The 23020-nt window shown below is 43.0% G+C and overlaps 1 protein-coding gene across 18 annotated transcripts in view; it reads right to left on the reverse strand.

Annotated features, from left to right (window-relative positions):
- KIF1B (kinesin family member 1B) overlaps positions 1-23020 on the reverse strand; it is a 78965-nt gene that overhangs the window by 42823 nt on the left and 13122 nt on the right. For 5 of the 18 annotated variants that reach the window (XM_066203159.1, XM_066203161.1, XM_066203172.1 and 2 more), the window contains exons 3-22: positions 16766-16842; positions 15475-15654; positions 15057-15122; positions 14543-14721; positions 13761-13872; positions 13559-13636; positions 13338-13403; positions 12578-12595; positions 12348-12423; positions 11971-12049; positions 11589-11731; positions 10409-10450; positions 7815-8026; positions 6709-6788; positions 6258-6333; positions 3834-3913; positions 2350-2456; positions 1811-1894; positions 1462-1642; positions 1010-1082 (exon numbers count right to left, since the gene is read on the reverse strand). In XM_066203159.1, the coding sequence (XP_066059256.1) occupies positions 1010-1082; positions 1462-1642; positions 1811-1894; positions 2350-2456; positions 3834-3913; positions 6258-6333; positions 6709-6788; positions 7815-8026; positions 10409-10450; positions 11589-11731; positions 11971-12049; positions 12348-12423; positions 12578-12595; positions 13338-13403; positions 13559-13636; positions 13761-13872; positions 14543-14721; positions 15057-15122; positions 15475-15654; positions 16766-16842 (2009 nt within the window). The remainder of the gene's footprint in view (positions 1-1009; positions 1083-1461; positions 1643-1810; positions 1895-2349; positions 2457-3833; positions 3914-6257; positions 6334-6708; positions 6789-7814; positions 8027-10408; positions 10451-11588; positions 11732-11970; positions 12050-12347; positions 12424-12577; positions 12596-13337; positions 13404-13558; positions 13637-13760; positions 13873-14542; positions 14722-15056; positions 15123-15474; positions 15655-16765; positions 16843-23020) is intronic. The other 13 variants (XM_066203170.1, XM_066203169.1, XM_066203175.1 and 10 more) reach the window with 6 other exon arrangements.

The raw sequence follows: 23020 nt of genomic DNA on the forward strand, positions 1-23020 counted from the left end.
AAAAAAAAAAAAAAAAGCTTCTTCCTCTGGAAGCCACAGTACTTTGCTCCGTTCTGGCTTGGGGAGAAGGGCAAGGGCTTTACAGTGCAAAGTTCAGCATGCATTTAACCCACAGTTTTCAGGGGTCTCCATCTCATACTACAAACATGAATCACAAGTTTGAAATTTTTATCAGAATTCTGGCACAACTACATTTGTGTTCTGGCTAAAGACAACCAGCTAAAGCAGAATCAGGAGATCTGGGGTTCTTGGGGAAATCTAGATTTCATTCCTGGGTTAGGCTTTGTTTTCCAAATGTACAGGGTGCTTGAAGACTGCATTGATTTCTATTTGTAATGCACTTCAGAGGTATTTGTTGTGAGAAGACTGAAGTCTTCCTATATCAGACTTAATTTATCAGACTTCCTATTTGAGAAATCTGTGGAGTGGTGGAATTCCCAGTGCTCTGAATGAGTTAACACCCTGCTCCCTACTCAGAACCCCACCACTGGCTCATGTACCACCAAGACCCTCACAAGGAACTCCATGCAGGGGAGGGAGAAGGGTTAAAACATGCACAATGCAGCAACATTTTCAGACATCATTCAAAAAATAAACCTAGAGTATCAATGTTCAAGGAATCTCTTTGGCAGCACAAAATTAGTATGTTCTGGTGATCCAAGACAAAAATAAAGGCAAACATCCCAAGGAGTAGCTGTTTAGACTACTGAAACTTCAGAAAACAAAGAGCACAAAAATGCCCCTCTTTCAGGTTAACTTGCAAGAAATCCGATCTATCCCAGCAAGATTTGATTAAAGCCTCTTTTCTGTCAATCACAATCTCTGAATTAACCTGAAGGAGCTCGCTCACACCGCTAATAATTCACTGTAGAATTCACAACGAATTTGAAAGCAAAGGGAGAACTGCATTGTGCAGACAACCCAAGCAGGTTTCCTAAACTTTCAGATAAGCAAGGACAGGAATTACTGTTTGCCAAAGGCATAGTTAATCAGGAGTAAGGACACATACCAGTCTTTGCTGCTCCAACAAGAGATCAGCTTCCTCCTTCTCTTTCTTATATAAGATCTCCATTTCTTGTAATCTGAAGATGAACAGAAGAACAGAAGTAGTCAGAGCTCATTCTGTTTGATGTTGGTGTTACTCTACACGCACAGTCCCCTGAATTACAGCTACAAGAGTCGAAGTCATGGTCCTTAAAAGGAACTGTTCTCTGGCTATTCGATACCGTGGAAGTGAAACCCATGAAATGCAAGTTGCATTTCAGCCCTTACCTAAAGGGTAAGCATTAGCTGCTTACCTGTGATGTTTAAAGGAGCTGGAGCACTGAAACCCTACAGTAAAATAAGGAGGAAGCTTTCGGAACTTCCACAGGGGGTAGCAGAGATGCTGTGTGGCAGAACCCGGTAACCTACTGCTGACTCCTCCTTGTTTCAGGTCAAAATGTTGAGTTATTTTATTACCTTTTCTCCATCTCTTGCTTCATGTCAATGCCCTGCTTCTCCAGAAGCTCCCTCTGAGCAAAGGTCCAGTCAACTGGCTCCGAGGGAGTCTCAGCTGATGGTGTTTTCTCTCTTTCTGCTCGTGCTTGCTCCGGGTGGTTGAACCTGAAGACATGATTTTTACCCATGATGATACGATTGCCTAGAAATAGGAACAGAAAACTCAGCTGACAGAAGAATGGTACCAGCTTCTGTTTAAAACACTCTAGAAAAGCAACACGGTCCCTAAACAGCACCTAGCACTCCCTGGATATGACATCACTGTCACATAGAGAGAGTTTACAAAAACATCTACTGTAACATTTCTTACCTGAGCGCAACTGCACAGGCTGCACAACCCTCTTGCCATTCACGTAGGTTTCTGATCGTTCACAAGGCTCCAAAGTAACAATAACTACAAAGAAAACATTGATAAGTGAGACTCTAGAGAGTCCTGTAGAGGAACAGAAGTGTGCAAGCCCCAGAGGCCTCTCATTTGCTGCCTGCATTCATACTAACACCAGAGAAGTCTATCACCCCTGGATGTTGTGCTGCTTAAAAATAAAGACCCAAGAGGAAATCAGTACTACTGAATTCTCTACCTACTACAGTTGGAAACTACTTTTTTTTCATGTTTCAGTTAACCAGGGTCAGAATTTAACTGTTATACTGGCTGCAGGCTGCAATTTGAAGCTATTATCACTTCAACCAATTTTATTTTCTTTCCCTAAGACTAAAGGAAACAACAAGCCAAAACTGATCCTTTTCTCGAGGCAGAAGATTTCTGAATCCCCGGATTCCCTGGCCAGGTATCAAAGTGATGGGAAGGGAGGGATTGAGCAGCGGCCTGCAGGGAGGAGCAGGCTTTACCTTCCCCGTTGTTGTTCCTCTCGCTGCGGAAGACGCAGTGCTCCTCCTTGATGTGAGCCCCGCTGAGCACAATGTCCTGCCTGCGCTCGGCGTCGGCCTGCCCGACCCTGCAGCCAACAGCACAGAGTTCAGCAGCAAATCAACACCTCCTGCAGCTCTGCACAGGGCACACAGACCACAACAACCAGGGAAAACTCCGAACTATCAACACTATCCTTCACTTTAAAGGTTTGGCCACTGCTTCATTCCGCGCTGCGGAGAACCTGCCCGTTCTGCCATGAACTGGGGAATGGCAGCTTTGCAAAAGGAAAGTTTTCTCTCCCTTAAAACATGTCACCTGGAGAACTAAAATGTTAAATACCTCCGAGTTTAATGTAATTCTTTCCCTTGTGTGAAACCCTTCTCCTTTGAGAAAGGCATGCGGAGGGGGGAGAAGAACCTGACAAGAACTTCCAGTGGTGTGTTTCAGCTGGCAGACAGGGAGTTAATAATCCAATAATCCCAATAATCACCTTCTGCACTTGAACACAGGAGCACAAATGGCTCAGGAGGCTCTTGCTGAATAATTTGATGCCACAAGCAGGTTCATCCAGCATGCAGACAGACAGGCTGGCTGTACCCCTGGAGCACGAAGGTTTACGTCCATTTCTAACCCAGGTGTTTGAGCAATTCTAGGTACAGACAACTTAATTTCCAGTCCTAATGTCTACAAACTTGCTCCACTTATTAATTTACACGTTTCTGATGTCAACGAGCTAGACTCCAAACTTACAATGACTTCTTAAGCCCTAAGCTATTCTAGTCATCATTCTCTGCTGAATTCCCTACACTTTGATACTCCCTCCAGTGGGCTTCATGCACATTAGAGTGGTACCATATGCCAGCCCCTGTCAGTGTACTCTCCTCCATTTGTGCCCCAAGAATATCCAAACTAAGCAACCAAACACAGCTGGGTGCTCCAAAAATAATAAAAATCATCTCTCTCCTTCCAGCTGTTTTGACAAGTTTTGGAACAAAATCGATTTTTAATTCAAAGTCTGGCAATTAAATTTTTATCTCCTATCAGTGAATGCAGAATCCATTAAATGACATGAATGACAATTTATTTAAATAATAAAGCTAACATTCAGCCATATTCCAGTTGCTATGGTTTTCAATCCTGCACCCATCAAAATCTCTCATGCACCTCCAGTAGGTTTGGCTACAAACTTAAGAGGGGATGTCATGCTTTCCTTCACTGCCCAGGTGTAATAACAATTTCTTAAAGCTGAGTGACTGCACACGTTACTTTTATAACACCAAGCCAACTTAAAAGAAATTGCATTTCTGCACTTTTTTCCACCTCCAGCAATCTCATGCTTCATTTGTACCTGCAACTCAAACAGCTCAAGGCACAATTATTATTTAAACTCACAGTGTCTCCAGCATGGGGATCTAAGCAAGCCAAGAAGGCAACTCCAGAGTGTGTCAGCACCAACTCTCACCTTGTAATGCCATCTTTGATGTAGTACAGCAGACATTCAGACATGAGTGGATCCTCATTAAGGTTGACAAGGTGAGGAGTCTGAAAGAACAAAAAGAAAAAGTTAATTAAGAACTGAGGTTCTGCTTTCAGGCTCACTCCTACAGCTGTGGAGGGTGTGCATTAATCCAGCAGTTTTGCCAGGTGTATTGAGATTATTCCATAATGGATTTTTTCAAACGTAACTTCCTAAGGTGTTGCAAAGCATCACAAAGTACCAGCAAAATACAGCTCAGATTGCTTGGTTATTCAAAATATCAGTCCATGGAAGGAAGAAAGGCTTCAGCTGGAGAAAAAAAAGTCCATATAATGCCTCTGTAAACTTTGATAAGAGAAGTCCAAGAGTAGAAAAGGTTGCTTCCATGAAATTTTGAAACGGATATGGAATCAACTTTGGCTTTTCTTGGGCTACACAGGTCAGGTGCTAAGTCTGTTAACATCAAAACAAAATCTAAAACTACCAACGTTCTCCGATACCAACAGCTAGTAAGCTCTTCATCTAAACTTCTTCTAAATTTAAATCCACTACAGTTACTAAACCAACCTTCTTTGGTGAAAAAACCCCATTGGAATCAGCAAACAAGTCACAAGGCCTTGGTGTGAAAATCTAGCCAGTGAGATGGCAGTAAGCACAAGCACAAAAGAAAAGGCACAAAGGGTTAAACATAAGTAAAGCAGAAAGACAATAAAAGAGAAATAAAACTGTTAATAAGCCACTTGTCCCTTTGTTACCCTCAAATAGAATAAATTTAGGAAAAAGAAATAAATTTGGCTCGGACTCCCCATGAGCACTATTTCCATCACCTTATCTTAGATGCAAAAAAGTTTACTCAGGAGAGCTTTTACCAGCACTACGTTTACAAAGGTCAAAAACGACTGGATGTTCACAATGAATTTGTCTTTGAATGAAGGACTCTGATTGCCAATTGCCCAATGGAAGATTTAATTGTAAGGACAGAAAGGGGGAGAAAAAAATACAGCTTTTTGACCCCTAAAAATCCAGGGGTGACCCAAAGTTGCAGCTGAAGGTGTTCCACGCTGCCATCGCTGTTCACTGCACAAATCAGCACCTGGAGCTGTTTAAAGCTCTTCAGTAAAGAGAAAAACAGAGAGAAACCAAATCCCAGACACAGCCAACTGCTGTCACACCACTACAACCTGCACCACTTGAATACTCTGGAAGAAATAAAGCTCCACAGCTCAAGAGATGACGCTGGCACACCCAACTACTCACTCCTTGCATATGATGAGACACATACTGATACCTCAGAAGTGTAAAGTCTTCATACAAAACACTTCACATTTTCTATCTAAGTTCTCATCTCCTAAATTTTCACAACAGCCACAGCTACTAGAAGGAGAACTAATGGAACTGCAAGGATAGCAAGGAACAGAAGCAGACAGGACTGGGTTGGGAGTTTTACTTCTCCTAATAAATCCTATATAGGTAAAAATAAATACTATCTATTACCAAAACAACTACTTTATCCAGGTGGCTTTTATACACAAACCTGATCAGCTGAAAATGGACCAAAAGAATCATCAAAAAGAGCTGATGGCCTCTGAGGAAAAATCTAAAAGGAGATGAGGATCCGTAACAGAAGAAAAAGAGATGTAAAGGCTACTCCATGAACCAGCATCTTTACAAACCTCGGGCACCCCTGGGGTAGCGACCAAAAGCAAACTTGAGTTCTACCACCTCCAGGCATCACAGTCTAACTGAAGGATTAAACATTTTAACCAGTTCTGGGGTTCTACACTTCTGTGCAGTGCCTCTGAATAGGCACCTAGATCAGGTTTATTGCACACTAAAATATTACCCATGCTGCTTGTTCAAAGATTTTTAAGATAAAAGAAAGCAGGTTCTTCTCCCTGTACTACTTCTGCAATTCAGCTTTACCAGCAGAAATAGCTTCTTTGTTAACCTCTTTATTTTATAGTTACAGCTCTGATTTATGTCCTTTTCCTGCACAGTTCTGCTTCTTTCAAATTTCAGAGAACAGAACTAATGGCAAGTATGGAATGAAATATTCCCCTGTGTTCACTGGTTCATTAGATCACCGTCCATTTCACCAAGGGGAAGAAGGATTAGCAAACAATTCAAGGAAGAGCACCTAAACAAGCCTTAAATCTCCTCTGGATATCCCAAAGAAGAACAGGTAGAGCACACAAAGGTCACACACAGCTACTGCAGAAAACGGCAACGGAATTAAGTCATGGCACCTTCTAATTTGCTACTGAATCAAGATACATAAGGAGCTGCAAAACTTCTCCTTGCAGCACAGCATCTTCTAAAGGAAGATCCAAAACAGTTCAACTCTCATCACTCCTCTCAGGTCGATTAGCCTCTTGGAAACATCACGCAATAGTTAACAAGTTTCTTTACCTTTTTGGGTGAGAAGACTCCCAGGGTTCCTCCATCTTCCCGAATGGCAACTCCCATTTCTGCCAGCAATGCCTCCCTGAGAGAGAAAAACAAGATACGGACCCCATTTTAGGCTTCTTCGACAAGTCAGGTCTAATGAAGGCCAGGTAATTACTACATTAGACTCCGACACAGCCTACCCAGGACTGTCACCAGCTCAGAGCAGGCCAGGGCAAGCTGGTAAACTTTAGTCTGAGAGTGGTCTGTGGAACAGCAGCTTTAACTGTGAGAAACCCAGGGAAGAGGAGCAGGACTTCCTCCCAGCATTGCTCCTGCTGTTCCGCACCTCACACAGGGGCAGCAGAACTCTCCCTAACACCATTCTGCTGCTCCACTGCTTTTGAGCAGAGTAACTTCCTCCATCCTCCCCTTTCCAGAGACCATCCATACCACAGCACTTCCCATTCCTGACCTTTCCATCCTAATGGCCTCTGTTTTCCTCAGTTTCTCTTCCCACGTTTCATTCAGCTCTGCAATGATCTTCTCAGATTCCTGCAGGAAAACACCAAAAGCCCGTTTACAATTCTTCCCAAAGTTCTCCACATAATACACAAAGCAACTGAAGTTTGTGCTCTGTTTTGGCCTCAAATTAATTTCACATATAAAAAGCATTCTTAGCACCTTAAAATTCTTATTTGTTTCCCTTCATACTTAAAAGGGAAGATAGTCCTGAAGGCAAGCTGAGAAGAAAAGATGACTTCATATCTAACCACAGTCAGACTTTATTTTGAACCACCTAAACTCTCGTTTCCCTTTTTTTTTTAAAATCTGATTTACAGACATGATTCAGGAACTGGATGCCAAGGAAAGGCAGAGACCACGCTGTTACTGCCATGGCAACGGAGGGCTTCCAAGAGGAAAGGGAAATGCAGTGTGTGTTCAGCCCTGTGGCAGTGTCTGAGGGACAAACATGAGAACGCTGCAGAGACGCAGCACAGCCAGCTCTCCCCACTCCTCCACCCACGGGCACTGGGGGGCTTTCATAAAAACCCAGCAATGCTTCACTGTGCTGCACTCTGCAGCGGTTCAGTGCCGTGCAGCACGGGGACAAGGCTGCCTTTGTCTGGCCCAAACATGCCATTCTGTGCCTCACATTTTAATCTGTGGGGGCTGGGCCAAGACAACAGTGGCAGGATTATTCTTCCTCCTTCTTTTCAACTTTGGGGCAATTTGGTTTTCTGACAACTGAGTGCATTTGCAAGTCAGACTTGGCTCACACTAGTGCTCACCAGGCCTCCAAGTCTACGCTTAGGATCAAATCTTCCATAACTACAACTGCACCAGAGGACCCGTAAATAAGAATCAAGAGTTTAATTTGTAATTTAATTGTAGCTCCAGGCTACAATTAAACCTAAACAATCCTATCAAGAAAGGTTGTGCACGGACCCAGTTTCTAGCCCGCTGCAGCTAAGTGCCCTCTTTAAGGTGCAAGTGGTTTCAGACAATTTCTACAGGCACAGGAGATATTTATGAAAGGAAGTTCTCTGAGGTTCCCGATTCTTTAGCCTTAGTACCCACCTTCAAACGTTCAATGGCCTCTTCTCCTCCAGGTGTTGACATGATTCTTTCCTGTATACTGGACACAGATGTTAAGCCCACCTGACTACTGAGAGAGCAGGAGGATGGAGATGCAGTGAGGGACCCCATGGAGGCTGTGGAAAAATTGCCAGGACGTTGATTCTCGGAGGCTAGCAAGTATCTATGCTTATTGTTCTGAAAATCTTTCAGATCTGAGAGAGAGACACACAGACAGAGGGAAGGCAGAAAGATGGGGAAAAGGAAAACAGGAAGGGGGAAGGAAGAGGGAAAAGGGAAGGAAGAAAGGAAGGAAGGAAATACCAGTGTAAGAGGAAAGCATTTAAGCAGCAAGAAGGCAAGTTTTGTAATTTTGAGATGGCAGTTCTGAAACAAATCTTTTAATACTTGCAACCGTAACGCAGTAACTCAGCTCAGACCCTGAGGTTCACTAGGAAAGACTGCATCATAAACCCTTTAAAACAAAAAAAAGCTTGAAAAAGTAAATTACACATTGGCAATTAGCAGCCATCCTATTCCTCGCTGAACACTAAACTGAGCTCAGAGCAGGACCAGATTGAGATCCTCATGAGATTAATGACATTTGGGCTGAAGTCTGAGACACCAACCTCTTAAGCCCAGGAAAACATTCTCTTCCAGAGTCCTTTAATATGAAATGATGATTAAGTAAATCTTTATCACAGCAGTGGTTCTGCTGCTAAAGCACCCAGACCACAGGGACAAAGAACTTCCTCTCCTTAAACTCTCACCAGAAAGGATGTGAATCCCCTCTGTCAGTGCATGACAGGGAGAAGAGAACATAAGTTCACAATAACATCGTAATGCTGCTTCTTGACCTTCCTTATCTGAATAAAAAAGGAAATCTAACATATTTGCTCAGTGAAATATCTGATAAGGGTCTCTACACTTCAGAAGGTGCTTCAAAGCTTTTTGGCTGTTAGTTTAAATAAGAAAGGCCTTTTAAAAACCACCAAAATTAACAAGGTAGCTTTTGTAGCCTAAAAACTTGCAGGCCTGAAAATCCTGCCTTGAAAGCCAGAGATTAAGAAAACCTGCCTGGATGATTTAAAAACAAATATACAAGGGAAATTTATATTCATTTAACTTGGCTTCTTGGATACGTTCTGTAAGCCATATCCTCAGAGTAATCACACACCAAAAGAAAAATCTTCTAACATGAAAATATCAGGTAACCGAATAGCTCAGTTTTAATAACCTAATATTTTAAAATTTAATTTCAAAGACAAATCCTTTAACATAAGTCACTTCAGGAAAGAAACAGGTCAAATCAGACCCTGCAAATTATGAACAGGGGCATCACTCTTATAAAAGCGAGATGCTCACCGAGACATCACATAAATTTCCCTGTCCTCCTACATCTCCTCCACTCCTGCCCTGAACAGTCCTGCCATAGTCAGCCTCATGCCCTAGTTCACTCCACACTCAAGCTGCTGTTTCAGCCTCACGGACGCGATGATTGCCCCAAGTCAGTTTGAAAACCACCATCTGCAAATCCAGGAGGCGGGGCTGGGAGTTTCACAGAAGAAAAGCAGGTTAAGGGAAGGGAATGCCGCCAGGATGAGGAAAGCAGGCATGACAGAGCAGGGATGGAGTCTCAAAGGCCATGCACTCCTGAAGAGAAAGGAAGTGGCACTTGCAGGAGCTCCACAGTGGCTGTGAGCACAGAGAACCAGAACCCTCAGGACCATGCACGCTGCTCCTGCAGCCGCAGCTCTCACACCATGACATGTGCACACGCTGGAAGCAGCATCAGAATGTCAGACAGGCCAGATGAGTCTTTACACCACCAGTAGCTTCAATTTTAGGAAATTTCAGACAGATCTCTTTCAGCTGATATTGAGTGAGGGTCAAAAAGACTGACTGAAAGAGTTTTAAAAGTCTACCAACCTAAAATTTACATGGAGTATGTTTCCCTCGCAATGGACTACAAATATTCCCCTTTCTTAGAAGCAAACACCAAAAGAAATAAAAGGCTCTTTGCCTGACTGGTTTTAGCCCTGTTAAGTTCATCAACTGCAACCAAGTATATCTAACCTCAAAAAAGAGACCTTCATCAGTATAAGATGTCTGGCTTCTTTTTTTTTAAGGACTATACAAAATACACTGCGGTGTCCAGGAGGAACTGGTAATACTTCATCTTGAGTTCATCAACTGAAACATTTAAAACAAATACTTCAAAGTAGAAAAGAGCTGCTAAAATGCCAGGAAGCTACGTGAGCAGGACCTGAGTAACTGGGAAAAGATTTGAAGGAAAGATTTTCTGGTTCAAACCTAAACCGTGCGCTGTCATGTAAACACACTGGAGAGCTACCACTCTCCTTTCTGTATTCTGCCAGAAAGGAACAATGAACATATGCTGCACTTTGAACTTTGCACTTTTTTTTGGTTGTGGACTCAACCTAAGAAGTGCTGGTGAGGCTGGTTTTCATGAACCTGCACTGCATTCCAGTGAGTGTTCTGTCTGGGATTTCCCTGTGAGAAATGCTGGCATGCAAAGCTCTGTTAAAAGCTGACCCAGAGAAAGCAGGTTAAAAAGAGAACCACACAATACACACATTTGACTCCACTTCCAGAGTATTCATCTCCCATTGGATCAACTGAAAGGAAGCAGGAGGGAAAATACAAGAAGGATCAAAACTGAAGGTTCACTAGTGACATAGGAAGGGAAGAGAGTACTACTTGACGTTTAAAGAAACCAAACACAGTTTTCAGTAACACGTTTTTTCAGTTTGGACTTAGAACCAAAACCCAGGGACTGTAACAAGCATGAGAACACTTGTATTTCATTGTCTTCTGGCCCCATTCTCTTGAAAACAAGCAAACAAAGAGATAAATATGTGTCACATGTCTTTAGTAGTCTGTGACTAAGTCAGGACTTCTGCTTCCCCGACAAAAAGATCTGAAAAATCAGAAACTGGTGCAACATTCCTATTTTTTAAAGTCAAAGCAGCTTTTAATCCACTGGAATACATTCTGTGCTTTTATGGGCATTTCCTTCACTAGGAATTAAATCGCCGTTCATATTACAGAAGAACGTAGCAGCTAAAAATTCAGTTAATTTGTCTTGTTTGGAATGAGGACAAGGAAATTGGGCACAAGTGTGTTCTAGTGCTTTAAGAGGTTGCTGGCAAAGCAAATCAGTACAACACTGCTCTGCCAACCTAACTCAAAATCTCCCAAAAGGATTCATTAGTTATTCACAAGCAGCTGTTGCATAGTTATTTCAAGATGACAAATGATTTGTCACTCAGGGCACTGTCTAACATTAGCCATTGCTTTCCTTTGTGAGCGAGGATGGCACTGAAGCCACGTATCAACTAATAACCTTACCCCTCTAAGGAGGAAGAAAAGAGGCCTTTTTTCCTCAGTATGAAACTGAGTTTCTGTATCTCAGCTCTTTTACTAGCAGCCAGACAAAAAACCCTCCATAACTCAGCAGAGCAACTCCTGAATGTGTGAGTTCTATTACACAAAGCATTTCTGCAATAATAGGAAATTCAAACTCCGTATTTTTCCTCGAGAGTTTGAGGGTGGCTTGTCAACTCCACACACAAACCTAAGATGGTCATTTAAAGATAGAAGGGGCTGCCATTTCTAAAATCATGTTCAAAACTTAATTATCAGCACCTATATTTAAAATCTGTGTTCTAAATCCCTTTCTCTCACAGGCTCAGGTCTCCCTCCTCTGCCAGAGAGGCTGAGCCCAGCATGGTGAGGTGAGTTTAATCCACTTACTGTCAATAATATCTCCCAGGCCTTGAGCACGCAGGAGATCCTTGAGCCTTGTCACCTCCTCCTTCAGCTCCCGCACCAGCTTGGCGTTGGGATCCTCATTGATAACAGCATTGCATTTAATCTGCTTTGCACGATCAGCATATCTGGAACCAGATATGGTTATACACAGCCCAAATGGAACAGAGGAATGCAGCGAGACAAGCACAGAAGTCATTTAGCTTGCAGTGTCATGTCAGGAAAGTAGGCAATAAATCCCTGCTTCCTCTGTAGACAGCTCTTGTCAGTAGAGTCTTCTTCCCCACAGATAAGCTCAACTTACAATAAATCAAAGGTTCAAAGGACAAAGCATGGCCTTTAGAGCAAACAGAGGAAGAGAAAGTACCTTAAAGTGCTCAAAGTTTCATCGTAGTTGATGTCTGCCGGACTGAGAGCAGCGACCATTGCAGTTCTGGAGTTACCACCTAGAGTGAACAGGCAAGATTTTCAATGAAACTACAGTGCACACTCCAGGCACTGCCTACCTACCAAATATCAGTGTTTGCAATAAACTACAGAACTCAACCAAATTCTACAGTCCTAAGAAACATACAAAAACCACAGGAAAGTTATGGCATTAGCACAAGGTGGATCTGTGAGGACTCAGATTTGGCTACTAAAGATATTTAACCTCAGACTGAATATAAATTTAAGTGAGTTAAAAGAAGTCAGGAAATTCAGTGAGACTTTCTTTCCATATTGGCACAGACAAATCTGCCATACCTAGATTTTCTCGAAGAAGCCACGTTAGTACAGAATCCCTGTAGGGGATAAAGTCTGTCTTCTTCTTCTTTTTGCTCTACAAAGAAACAACACAATATGAAAAATAGGAAGGGTTTTCTGTGTAAGAACATCTTCCTGACATTTAAATTCTGTGTTCTAACACAATTCCAAGCAGCAAACCTTCCACTAGGCAAAGAAGCCAACATCTACTCCTACTCAGACCATCATACCTTGCTGGTGCAGTTATCCTAAATTGAAAGCATTAAGGAAAAAGGAAGAAGAAGAAGGATGAGCTTCTTAACAGAGATTTGTACATCATTCCCATGTCAGACAGTACTTCCTTTTCTTGAGAAACCAAATTAATGAGAATTGCTTCAACTGAAAAGAAATCACCTAAAAAACACTTAAACATATTCAACCTGTCCAAGGTGTTGACTCAATTTTAAAAGGAACAACAACCATTTGTTTGTTTGGTTGGGGTTTTTTTAATAGTAGTTGAGTACAAAAATAAAATACAAAGTACTTTTCTAAACCCACAGCATTTTGCTTGGATCAATGTATGTTCACTTAGGACATTATTAAGTCTTGCCATTGCAAAGAAAGCCAGTGAATCAAATTATTGCACGGGTGTTTCTATAAATTTTAACAACAAAGCTGCAGTTAAGTTTTCTAAAATTATTTTTTCAAATAAAAATAAAATTACTGTACTGAAGGTCTAAAAATTTGCTATGAGAACAGGTCTTCCACATAAACACAGGCTTCTTCAGCAAGGCTTCTTCACAGTTAAACCAATGCTTCCATCTGTTGACAGCCTGTGTGACACCCACAGAATAGTATCAACTCCACTCATTATCAAAATACACACAGCTAATAGGGCTGAGAATGCAAGGCCAAGAACAGCAAATGATCCTGCTGTACTCCATGGATTTTATTGCTTCCATCTGACCAGCTATGCAAAGGCTGTCGCAGGCAAGGAAATGCTCTACTTACCACTTCAGCCAACGCTGAAATAACTTTGCCCAGAGTTGTGAGAGACTTGTTTATATTTGCTCCTTCCTGAGAAAACAGAAACCAGTATTATATAGCAATTAAAAGTGTCCAACCATGAATCTCTGTAGTCTTCAGGTGTGCAGCTCTTTTCCCCACAGTGGTAACTCATTTGTGCACAGACTGCAGGTGCTGCTCGCGCCCTCCCCAGCAGCTCCCCGCACCTTTAACCGCGTTCCCTTGGCCCCGGTGGAGTCGGCTCGCTCGCTCCCAGCCAGATCCACGAGGCTGATCTTGCTGACCTGGGGAGAGAAAGCACAGCAACAGGAGCGTTAGTGCTTGGGGAATTCGAGCAAGGACAGAACTAGAGTCACTGCAGGGAAGAGCAGTGACAAACAGTCAGAGGGCCACTTATCTGTAACACACCTTCTCTGTGGAAAGGTCAGTTTCCGTGTCATGTTTCTTCTGAGTAAAGACAATTGTAAACACAGCATGAGAGCGGCTGCTGGTTTCATTCATGTTGGTGGCTGCCACAGTCCTAAAATATGAACAGATATGAGCATGTTTAAAAAAGGACAGCTACCTGCAGGGCTGAATGCAGCTGCAGAGGAATGAGAGCAAGAGGCTGCACAGGTGATGTGCTGCCCTGTAACCAAGACCAAGCCACACCTAATACCATTATCAAACCCTTTCACTTTTCAACTCCTGAATTACTGCCATCTCCATCACTGTTTAAACAGAGCTTTCTCAATCTGTGTACTCAGTAGTCCATCTTACATGCAAACACCAAGGAACATCTGAGCAGCATTTATGCGAGTCTCACGCATTGTTAAATGGAGCCAACAGCTGACATGGAAACAACTAATAATGAGCCAGAAACTGAAGCTGGAATGCCAGCTTTAGTCCTGATCACCTGAATTAAGGAAAGAGGAGACTACTCAGATAGGTTTCTATACTAGGATAGTGACAGTATACAGCAGAGGCAGAAGTAAACGCCAGTATAACTATTTAGACTTCACCTCAAGTCATTACAATCTTTAAATGTCTACACAGTGATCTGCAGCACTAGTTCGGCACACAAAGCAATTTCAGCTTTTAACAGCATTGATCAGTGCGTATTTCAATAATACTCCTCGCTTACAAGAGGCTTTTTTAAAGTGCTAATGCATAACAGTGATAAAAATATACAACAGGCTCCCATCACTAACCTGGCTTTGTTCCCAGCATCCATGAGGTCTGCAATGTCTGTGTAAGATGTGACTGCTAACTTGGACAGATCTTCCACGTAGGGTCCAAGGAGGGGATGTTCTCGCACCCGCAAATTCCCTTTGTTCTTCGGGTTCAACAAGTCTCTGACTCTCTCACAGTAAATCTCCATGTAACTCACCTGAAAACAGGAATTTTCACAGACATTTCAGTATTTCTGAAGGTCTCCTCCACAGCATTCCAGAGTGCCAGTGGTAACAATTCCCCCAGCCCGCCACAGGAAAGCAGTAGGTGGGTGTCTCTGGTCATTTAACAGCTTAAACACTGGCAGAGGCAAGAGTCAAAATTCCCTGCATCACATCTCTAACATAAGCTGCTGGCCCTGCATCCATGTATAGATCCTTCAACCATTTCAGCAAACATTGGTGTGTAATGAAAAACTGTACAGTAACCCAGCACCTAAGCTCAGTTTGATGTCCAGCATACAGACATTCTTTGATCCCTCACCACACTCACCTCTACAGAATATGACATTTCCTCATTGCTGTTGTCATTGATTTTCTCAAACAGCTCTTCACATAGCTGGAAAGAGATTAGGCCAAGTCAGAAATGAGTCTTTAGTGAGAAGTAACAAGTAATTATCAGGAGATGTCATGGAAACGGCTTTAGAATGAGGGCAGTGGAAGAAAATTAACCTAACGCATTAATGAGACACAGCCTGACTGGGAAGACAATTCATCTCAATCCTACATCACTCTCAACCTTATTTTGTCTAGTTTCTCAATAGTTGCTCCAGGTTTCAGCAGTGTCATTATTCTGTACTATAACTCTAGCAGTCAGCTTCAGCTCTGTTAACTCTTACTGCAATATGGAATACAAGTGTGTGTCTGAGGAAGCTATAAAAGCCAAATTCCCCTTCTGGGCTCGGTCCTACCTGGGGAATGATGCCCGCTTGGCTCTCCTCCTGCTTGCCCATCATGGTGTAGGATTTCCCAGCCCCAGTCTGGCCATAGGCAAAGATGCACACGTTGTAGCCCTCAAAGGCGTGCAGGAGCATCTCCTTCCCAATATCATTGTACACACGGCTCTGGGATGCAAAGCAGGGATCCTCAGGCTGGAAAGACACCAGAACAGCATAAATACAGACTTCCCCTATCATTTGAGAAAGATTTCAAAAAGTAACTAGCTTTTATTTTACTTTTATCTTGCAGGCCAATCCCTTGGTGAGAGGTAAATTAGGCCATTTTTACACACAGGCTTTTCCCAAGGCAGAACAAGATGGAGAAGAACAACGACGACAATGTCACTGCATTGTTTGTGGGTGTATCTTATTTTTAATCTAGCATTCTCTTGCTTCCTGAAATGTTGTACTTTAACATCACCTGCTCCTGAAATCAGGACAAATTTAGCTGTGCTAACATTCTAACGTCGGGATCAAGATTTTATCAGACCTCTTCTGTTCCTTGATGCTGCTTATCTGCTAGTTTTCATGCATTCTGTTCGTATTGTTCCTGTGACTGGGCTATAATCAACTTTCGTGGCTGCTGTGAAAAACTCAGTAAGAGAGGCGAGTGTTTCATTGTGAAAACAGTCTCACTGACCACAAATTTACTCAGAAATATGAAGTGTTATTTCACCATTCAAGTTACTAAAATTAATCTTAGAGAAATGCATTATCCCTTCTTTCTACATCTTTTAGAAAACAAGGCAGGGGAGGAGGAGGTGGCAGAACAACACAGTTCTGCTGGAGAACAATTACTGGAAGTCAGTGAGAGCCTAGCAGCAATTCACAGAAGGGTGGGGCACAGGAGCTGGATGAGAATTTATTGCTTTTGCAGCTACTGGACATATGGATCACTGTGCTGCCTTTCCCAGATATGCAAAAGAAACCCAGACCACACATCTCCTTGAACTGTAAGAACTCGAGCAACTGTCACTTGTCCAAGAGGAGAAATTAATTAATCGTGGCATTTGCACATCCTTAAAATATTTAGAACAGAACATTGTTGGAAAATATTTTCAAGAATCTTTCAAATATTTACAAGTAGTTTTAGCTTTCTGCTCTCACCCAAACAGGGAAATACAACATACAGTGACAAGCTTTTAACCTGAATGTGGGTGAGAAAGACTGTGTAGAAACATCTGACAGGGGTGGCATGATCAGAAGAGAATGTTAAATCAAACCAAACAACAACAAAACCAGGTTTTCTTGTAAAAGCACTTACCGATGTGTGGGACCAATAAGAGTAGTCAAAGCTGAAGGACTTTGGTGCTTCCTTAGGATTCTTTGGGTTGATAATACCTACAGGAAATAAAATTCAAACTCTTAGCTAATTTGACACTTAGGAGCCTAGTTAATAATCTGGCTGATCTGTGAATCCAAGTATTCAAAGTTGCCACATGGCAGACGAGTAGGAAGACTGAAGTAACAGACTCACTGCTTCCTAATGCTATTATTTCTGTAGGGCTCATTTTAAATGAGACAAGAAAAAAACTCCTAGGAGGAATAGGCTGTTGCTTAACAGAATTCTGTGTACTCCACACAATCAACAAAAGCTTTTCCAGATACCTTTAGGTTGGTGGGTTTAGTACCTCAGGTTTTTTTTCCTTCCCAGCAACAAAACTGCTTGGTATAACAACCTTTGCCTGTAGGGGAGCAATACACAATGGATCCAGCAGCCACGGAAATGGCACACACCATGCCTGTAGCTTCTGTATTCCAGGGAAGGTAATTTATAACCACAGCCCTTGTTGCAGAAGTGAATCTCTACTGCTTCCTTCTTTTTGATACTACAGTGCTGGAAATACTTACATCTGTTATTTCCAGCAGCTGTTTTCAACACCATCTGTGTAAGTAGGACTGTAAAAAAAGCAGAGTCCTGAGGGTATTAGATAAACCACCCTGCATTTACACATCTGCCCCTGCACCTAAAGCAGCAGTTTGCCCCTGGGAGTGAGACACTAACTGTGATGTGTGCAAGTAAAGTCCACAAGGAAAGAAGCCATATTAAGGTGTCAGCAGTCTTCCTGGGATGATTTACATCTTGATACCACACATCCTAGAAAGAAGATGCTTATTTTTCACATATTCTGCCAGTTAGGTTATGCTTTGGGAGATGGGGCTCTCCCTTTCCTTCTGTGATGAATAAAAATTATATATCACCACAGCTCTTACCATTTCAAACAAGAACCTAGCATCTCGTTTCCCCGAAATCTCTGAAAATGTGGTTACAGGATCCCCATTAAAATCAAATCATTCCTCGACCAGATGCAGTGTTCCTGAGCAGGGCTGTTGTCCAAAATGACCGAGTGGAGAAAAGATCACTGCCTGGATTGCGAATAGCAACAGTTGCTACTCTATTTCTGGTGGCCAACTCCATTTCACTTGGATGCACCTTGTGCTGACATTCATGCCTTAAAAAAAGCTGACAGACATGCAGAGCCAGTGAATTATATGCACCAGCACAGTATCAAATTGCAAAAAACGCTTGTGGCTTTGGATAGCAACGCGGGCATCAACACAGAACAAACTGTAACTTAAGCAATCATCTCTGGCTTTGGCTCCCCTTTACTGGCTTTGCCACAACAGCACTACAGCTCCACTCACACTATTCCACCAGCCCTAAAGAGAGCAAAAAACTAATCCCAAAGACAGCTCCCTGCCCCAAACTTTAATTAGTTCTCTCCTTGCCGTGTATTCCAGACCACTACTCATTTCTCATTTAAAAATTTAACATCAAAGCTCTGAAAGGTAAGGGAGACATAGTGCCTTGTAGCTGGAAGTCCCCACCCAAAAAAGCAGTACAAACAATAGAATCTCCTCACTAGTGTCTGAAAAGGCACTGCAAACTTGCCATTAGTTCCCCTTTCTTGCTTCCAGCCTAAATTTGATCCATCACATTGGAGAAGAGTAAAGTTCAGGCTCTGTGATTTATGCAAGTCATTCCATTCGGCTCCATTTTTTTCCCTTTTTAAACCACCATTGTTATTATTTTTATTGTTATTTTCTTAGACAGACTTTCCTCAGCCCTTCACGAGTTCTATGTCCAGCTCACTATTGTGAAAATCACTTTCTAGGCTGCGTGTTTTTGCAAAGCATATCTTGAGAAGTGTATCAGGAAAGGGAGTTTAATGTGCAAGAAGCAGCTGTGTCAGAGGTTGGGAATGCAGCTGCCTGGCCAAAACCTTCCACTGCAGCAGGAATGGGTCAGAGAAAACCTCCCAGCTGCCGGGAACTCTGCATGCACGCTGCCCCTCAGCACCGTGATCCAGACACAGCTTTTGCACTCAGCTCCTGCTCCAAGCCTCAAGTCTATTCATCCCCATTTCTGTTTCTTCCACACAGGCGACATCCTCCATTTTCAGAATCATTGCTTTCACAGAATTCCCACTCTACAAATGAATCCAGCAGAGCTGCCTGGATGAGAAAACAGAAGATTGTGATCTCAACAGATTTCAGCTGGACTGAAACCCTCTTCATCTGGGGCATGGAGCACCAGGTGGGTGCTGCCAACATTAGTGATGTCTGATGTGGTCTGGGCTTGAAACCAGTGGTCAGGCAGGTAATAATGTGATTAAAACACCTGGAAGATGATGAGGCAGCTAAGAAGCCAGGAATTCAAACTGAAATAACTGACCTCACTTGAAGGTATCTATTGCACCAAGCATCATCTTTGGAGGGACAAGAAAACCCATGAAATCTTGCTACTTCTAATGGATATTTCTGAAGAAATTAAAAGGCTTCTTATAGTACAGGTAAGCTTTATCCTAAAAGTTCATGTGCCAAATTGGACAAAAGAGAAATTAGACTGAGCTGGCAACACTGATTTTGTGTACCATGTTTCTCAACCTGCTGCTTTCTGCTGAACAAGGAGACAAATACAATTAAAACAGAAAGAGGACTGTTGCCAGTGTCTCCAATATCCACAAGACTACTAACAGCTTTTCAGTTACTTTGTTTGGTTTTTAAAGCATGCAAGGCCAAGATGAATTATCTCAGTGAATCATGAAATAGGTCGTCATCTATCTCCTCTCCCCACAGCAGCCTCACCACACGGTCCACACGCTAATGTTTTAATTACAGAGCCCCAGGAAATGAGAAAGGCAATAAGGCAGACCATCACAGCAGGAACACATTAATAGTCTTTTTATCTTACAGAATAAATTTGTTTATCTGCTATTTCAAAGGTCCAATGTGGCAATTAACTCTTCTGTTTGCAAACTGACACTGCTGCTTTGTGCTGCAGCTGTAATTACGATCAGCATGGCACCGGAGCAGCTCTGGGTGTGGAGTTAGCCAGTTTCTGAGAAAATCCCTCTTTCAGGCCCCTTGCTTCACCAAGAGCCCATTTATTAGCTCATGGGGTATCTTCTAGCGTCCCACAAGCTAAGCTTTCTGCACCGAAGAGGCACTGGAAGCGAGATTTTACAGAATCACTGTCTGCTTCACCATTGCTACTGAAACAGGTCACACCTGGAGCCCCAAGGTGAGAAGGATGAAACAAGCTGAGGATGTTTCTCCGGGGCAGTGCCTGAAACCTCTTCTGGGATCAAAGCGGCAACCACGGCAGGGGTTAATGCCCACCATTTACCTTTGGAATGGAACGCCAAAAAAAAGGCCAGAGAATGTTCATGGGATTAAAATATTTTCTACAAATCATTGATTCGGCTCAGAGAAATGCCCATATTATTACCTTCCTTTATTTGAATGATGAATTTCTGGAAATTTTGAATAAGCTCCTCCTTAAGCAATAACATTCCAATCTGTTTTCTACCTTTGTACACTAATAAAGCAATTTCAGGTGATAAACTGCGATAAATAGGAGTGCACTGTGTGAAGAGCTCTGCAGCAGAGCCCACGGGAAGCAGCTGCTGCAGTCCCCACTGCCATCCCCACCCAGACACAGCCTGCACTCCACAGCCTCCCCTTGCAGCTGATCAGGGAGCCGAGCTGAGCTGCTTCACACCAGCCAAAGTTTCTCTGAGCAGGAGTAAATCACATTTTCTCTGGAGCTCAAGCAGTTTTAACAATTCTTTTTAACTGCTTAGCTGTTTAAGTTTGGTGGACTTTTTAACACCTGTAACTACAAACATTTTATATCTCATTGACCAAAAGGTAAGGAAATGCAGTTTAAAAAGAAATTTCTTCACACCAAATAATCTAAATTTTTTTAGTATGATATAAGACCCAAATACTGGTTGGTCCTTGTAGAGGACAAGTACATAGTAGGCACAGTACAGAGGAATAAAAGGAGAAAGCAGGAGCACAATAAATGAAAGAATTATACTTTTAGATGTGCTCTGCCAACAGTAACAGACCCATCTCCACAAAACATTTGGATTTTAACATACCCTTACTTAAACAGGCAACTTCATCTTTTGGCATTTTTATTTCCACAGTCCATCCCACTTGTTCCTTAATTAACATTTCATATACCATCCACCATCTGCTTTTATCAGCTAGCACAAAAATAACATATACTTTTAACCTTTCAAATCTATGAGCTCAAATTCATCCCTAGCTTTTTAGCAAACACTGTAGCAATACTTGAAAGATCACTACTGAAATAGTACCCATATATTTCATAATATGTATTATATTGCATTCCTATTGTCATTTTAGACATCCAAATTTTTTGCCTTATAATCCAATTTTCATTTCTGAAGCTGAAATTCAAAAAGCACAGGTCAAATATGCGTTTTGTTTTATCATTATAACTAGAGCGTGGAGCACAACTGAGAGCTGATGCGAAGTTAAAATCTTCTAGGGTATTTCCAACTGGAAGCAGCATTCTGTCTTCTCACTCCTTTCTGAACACACACAAACACATTCCCACTTCAAGCCTTCATTTCTGGACTTACACTTCCAGTCTCCTTTAAAACTAACCAAGTAAACAGACAGTGGGAAGCCTACAAAGTGGAGAAAAAAAATCCACAAAAGCAAGGAAACTTAGCCAAGATCAGCCCCCTCATTCCATTCCCGTCTACTCAGCCACATAAATATTTTTGCAGGCACAAAGAATGACTAGAAGTGCTCCTTAACCACTCCAAACTCGTCTCAGACTATGACACTGAACTTGCAGTCCAAGCCTGATCTGCTCTCATCCCAGTCAGTGCTGCTCCTCAGCATGTCACAAATTTGGCAGATTACAAATTATCTGCAGTTCAGTATCTGGGGACGCCGAGCACACACAATTCCTTCGAACAAACTCTTGGAAGAGGCAGGCAGAGTGCAAAGCACTCAGGAGGCAAGAGCTGCAATGATTCCCTTACCCTCAGTGCATTTAAAGTGAAGACAGTGGATTGCCCAGCCCCGGTGGGCAGAGCCACCCTGCAGGGGCTGCCAGCCGTGCATGCATTGGTCACCTGGGCTGCTGCAGGGCTGGCTGCCAGCCGTGCATGCATTGGTCACCTGGGCTGCTGCAGGGCTGGCTGCCAGCCGTGCATGCACTGGTCACCCTGGGCTGCTGCAGGGCTGGCTGCCAGCCGTGCATGCATTGGTCACCTGGGCTGCTGCAGGGCTGGCTGCCAGCCGTGCATGCATTGGTCACCTGGGCTGCTGCAGGGCTGGCTGCCAGCCGTGCATGCATTGGTCACCTGGGCTGCTGCAGGGCTGGCTGCCAGCCGTGCATGCACTGGTCACCCTGGGCTGCTGCAGGGCTGGCTGCCAGCCGTGCATGCATTGGTCACCCTGGGCTGCTGCAGGGCTGGCTGCCAGCCGTGCATGCATTGGTCACCCTGGGCTGCTGCAGGGCTGGCTGCCAGCCGTGCATGCACTGGTCACCCTGGGCTGCTGCAGGGCTGGCTGCCAGCCGTGCATGCACTGGTCACCCTGGGCTGCTGCAGAGGTGCCGAGTGCAGCCTGCCCTTCAGATGAACACCAGCAGCCAGAATTAACCCAGCCTTCAGCCTGGGATTAGCAGCTACAGCCTGTGCTAGCAATGGGGGTGAAGAGATGGACACACTGAGTTTTTAAAAAACAAACAAACAAACAATTCCTAATCAGAAATGAAACCCCATTATGATGAAAGTCGAGTATGGAACTGGAAAAACCAACCTTCCCAGATTTGTGCAACACAGCCTGCTTTGTCGTCAACATCTGCCATTCCCATATTGCTGCCATAACAGGCAATGCTGAGGGCACAAAACCTCTTTAATTTCTACATCTGAAATAAAATTAGATTTCTTCTCACGAAGAGAAGCTTCACAGCAGCCTCAACAATTCTCCCTGTGGCAGGAGAATTATTCCAGCCCAAGCACACATTCCTACCAAATGCCACCACTCAGAGACAACAGCTAGCAAGGAAAGCACTGTCTTCACTTTTCTCCTCCTTAATCCTTACTAAAGGAATAGGCAGACATTTTCAAAAATCATTCTGGTCTTGACAGAACTTTGGAAGGAGTAACTTCTGGGGGGCAAAATATAAAGTAATTGATTTCTATGCCTTCTTCAAACTCTGTTTGGATCAATATAAGCAGTA

The sequence above is a fragment of the Chamaea fasciata genome, unplaced genomic scaffold, assembly GCF_029207755.1.
Source record: "Chamaea fasciata isolate MVZ Bird 193981 ecotype frontalis unplaced genomic scaffold, bChaFas1.0.hap1 SCAF_23, whole genome shotgun sequence".
Classification (NCBI taxonomy): domain Eukaryota; kingdom Metazoa; phylum Chordata; class Aves; order Passeriformes; family Sylviidae; genus Chamaea; species Chamaea fasciata.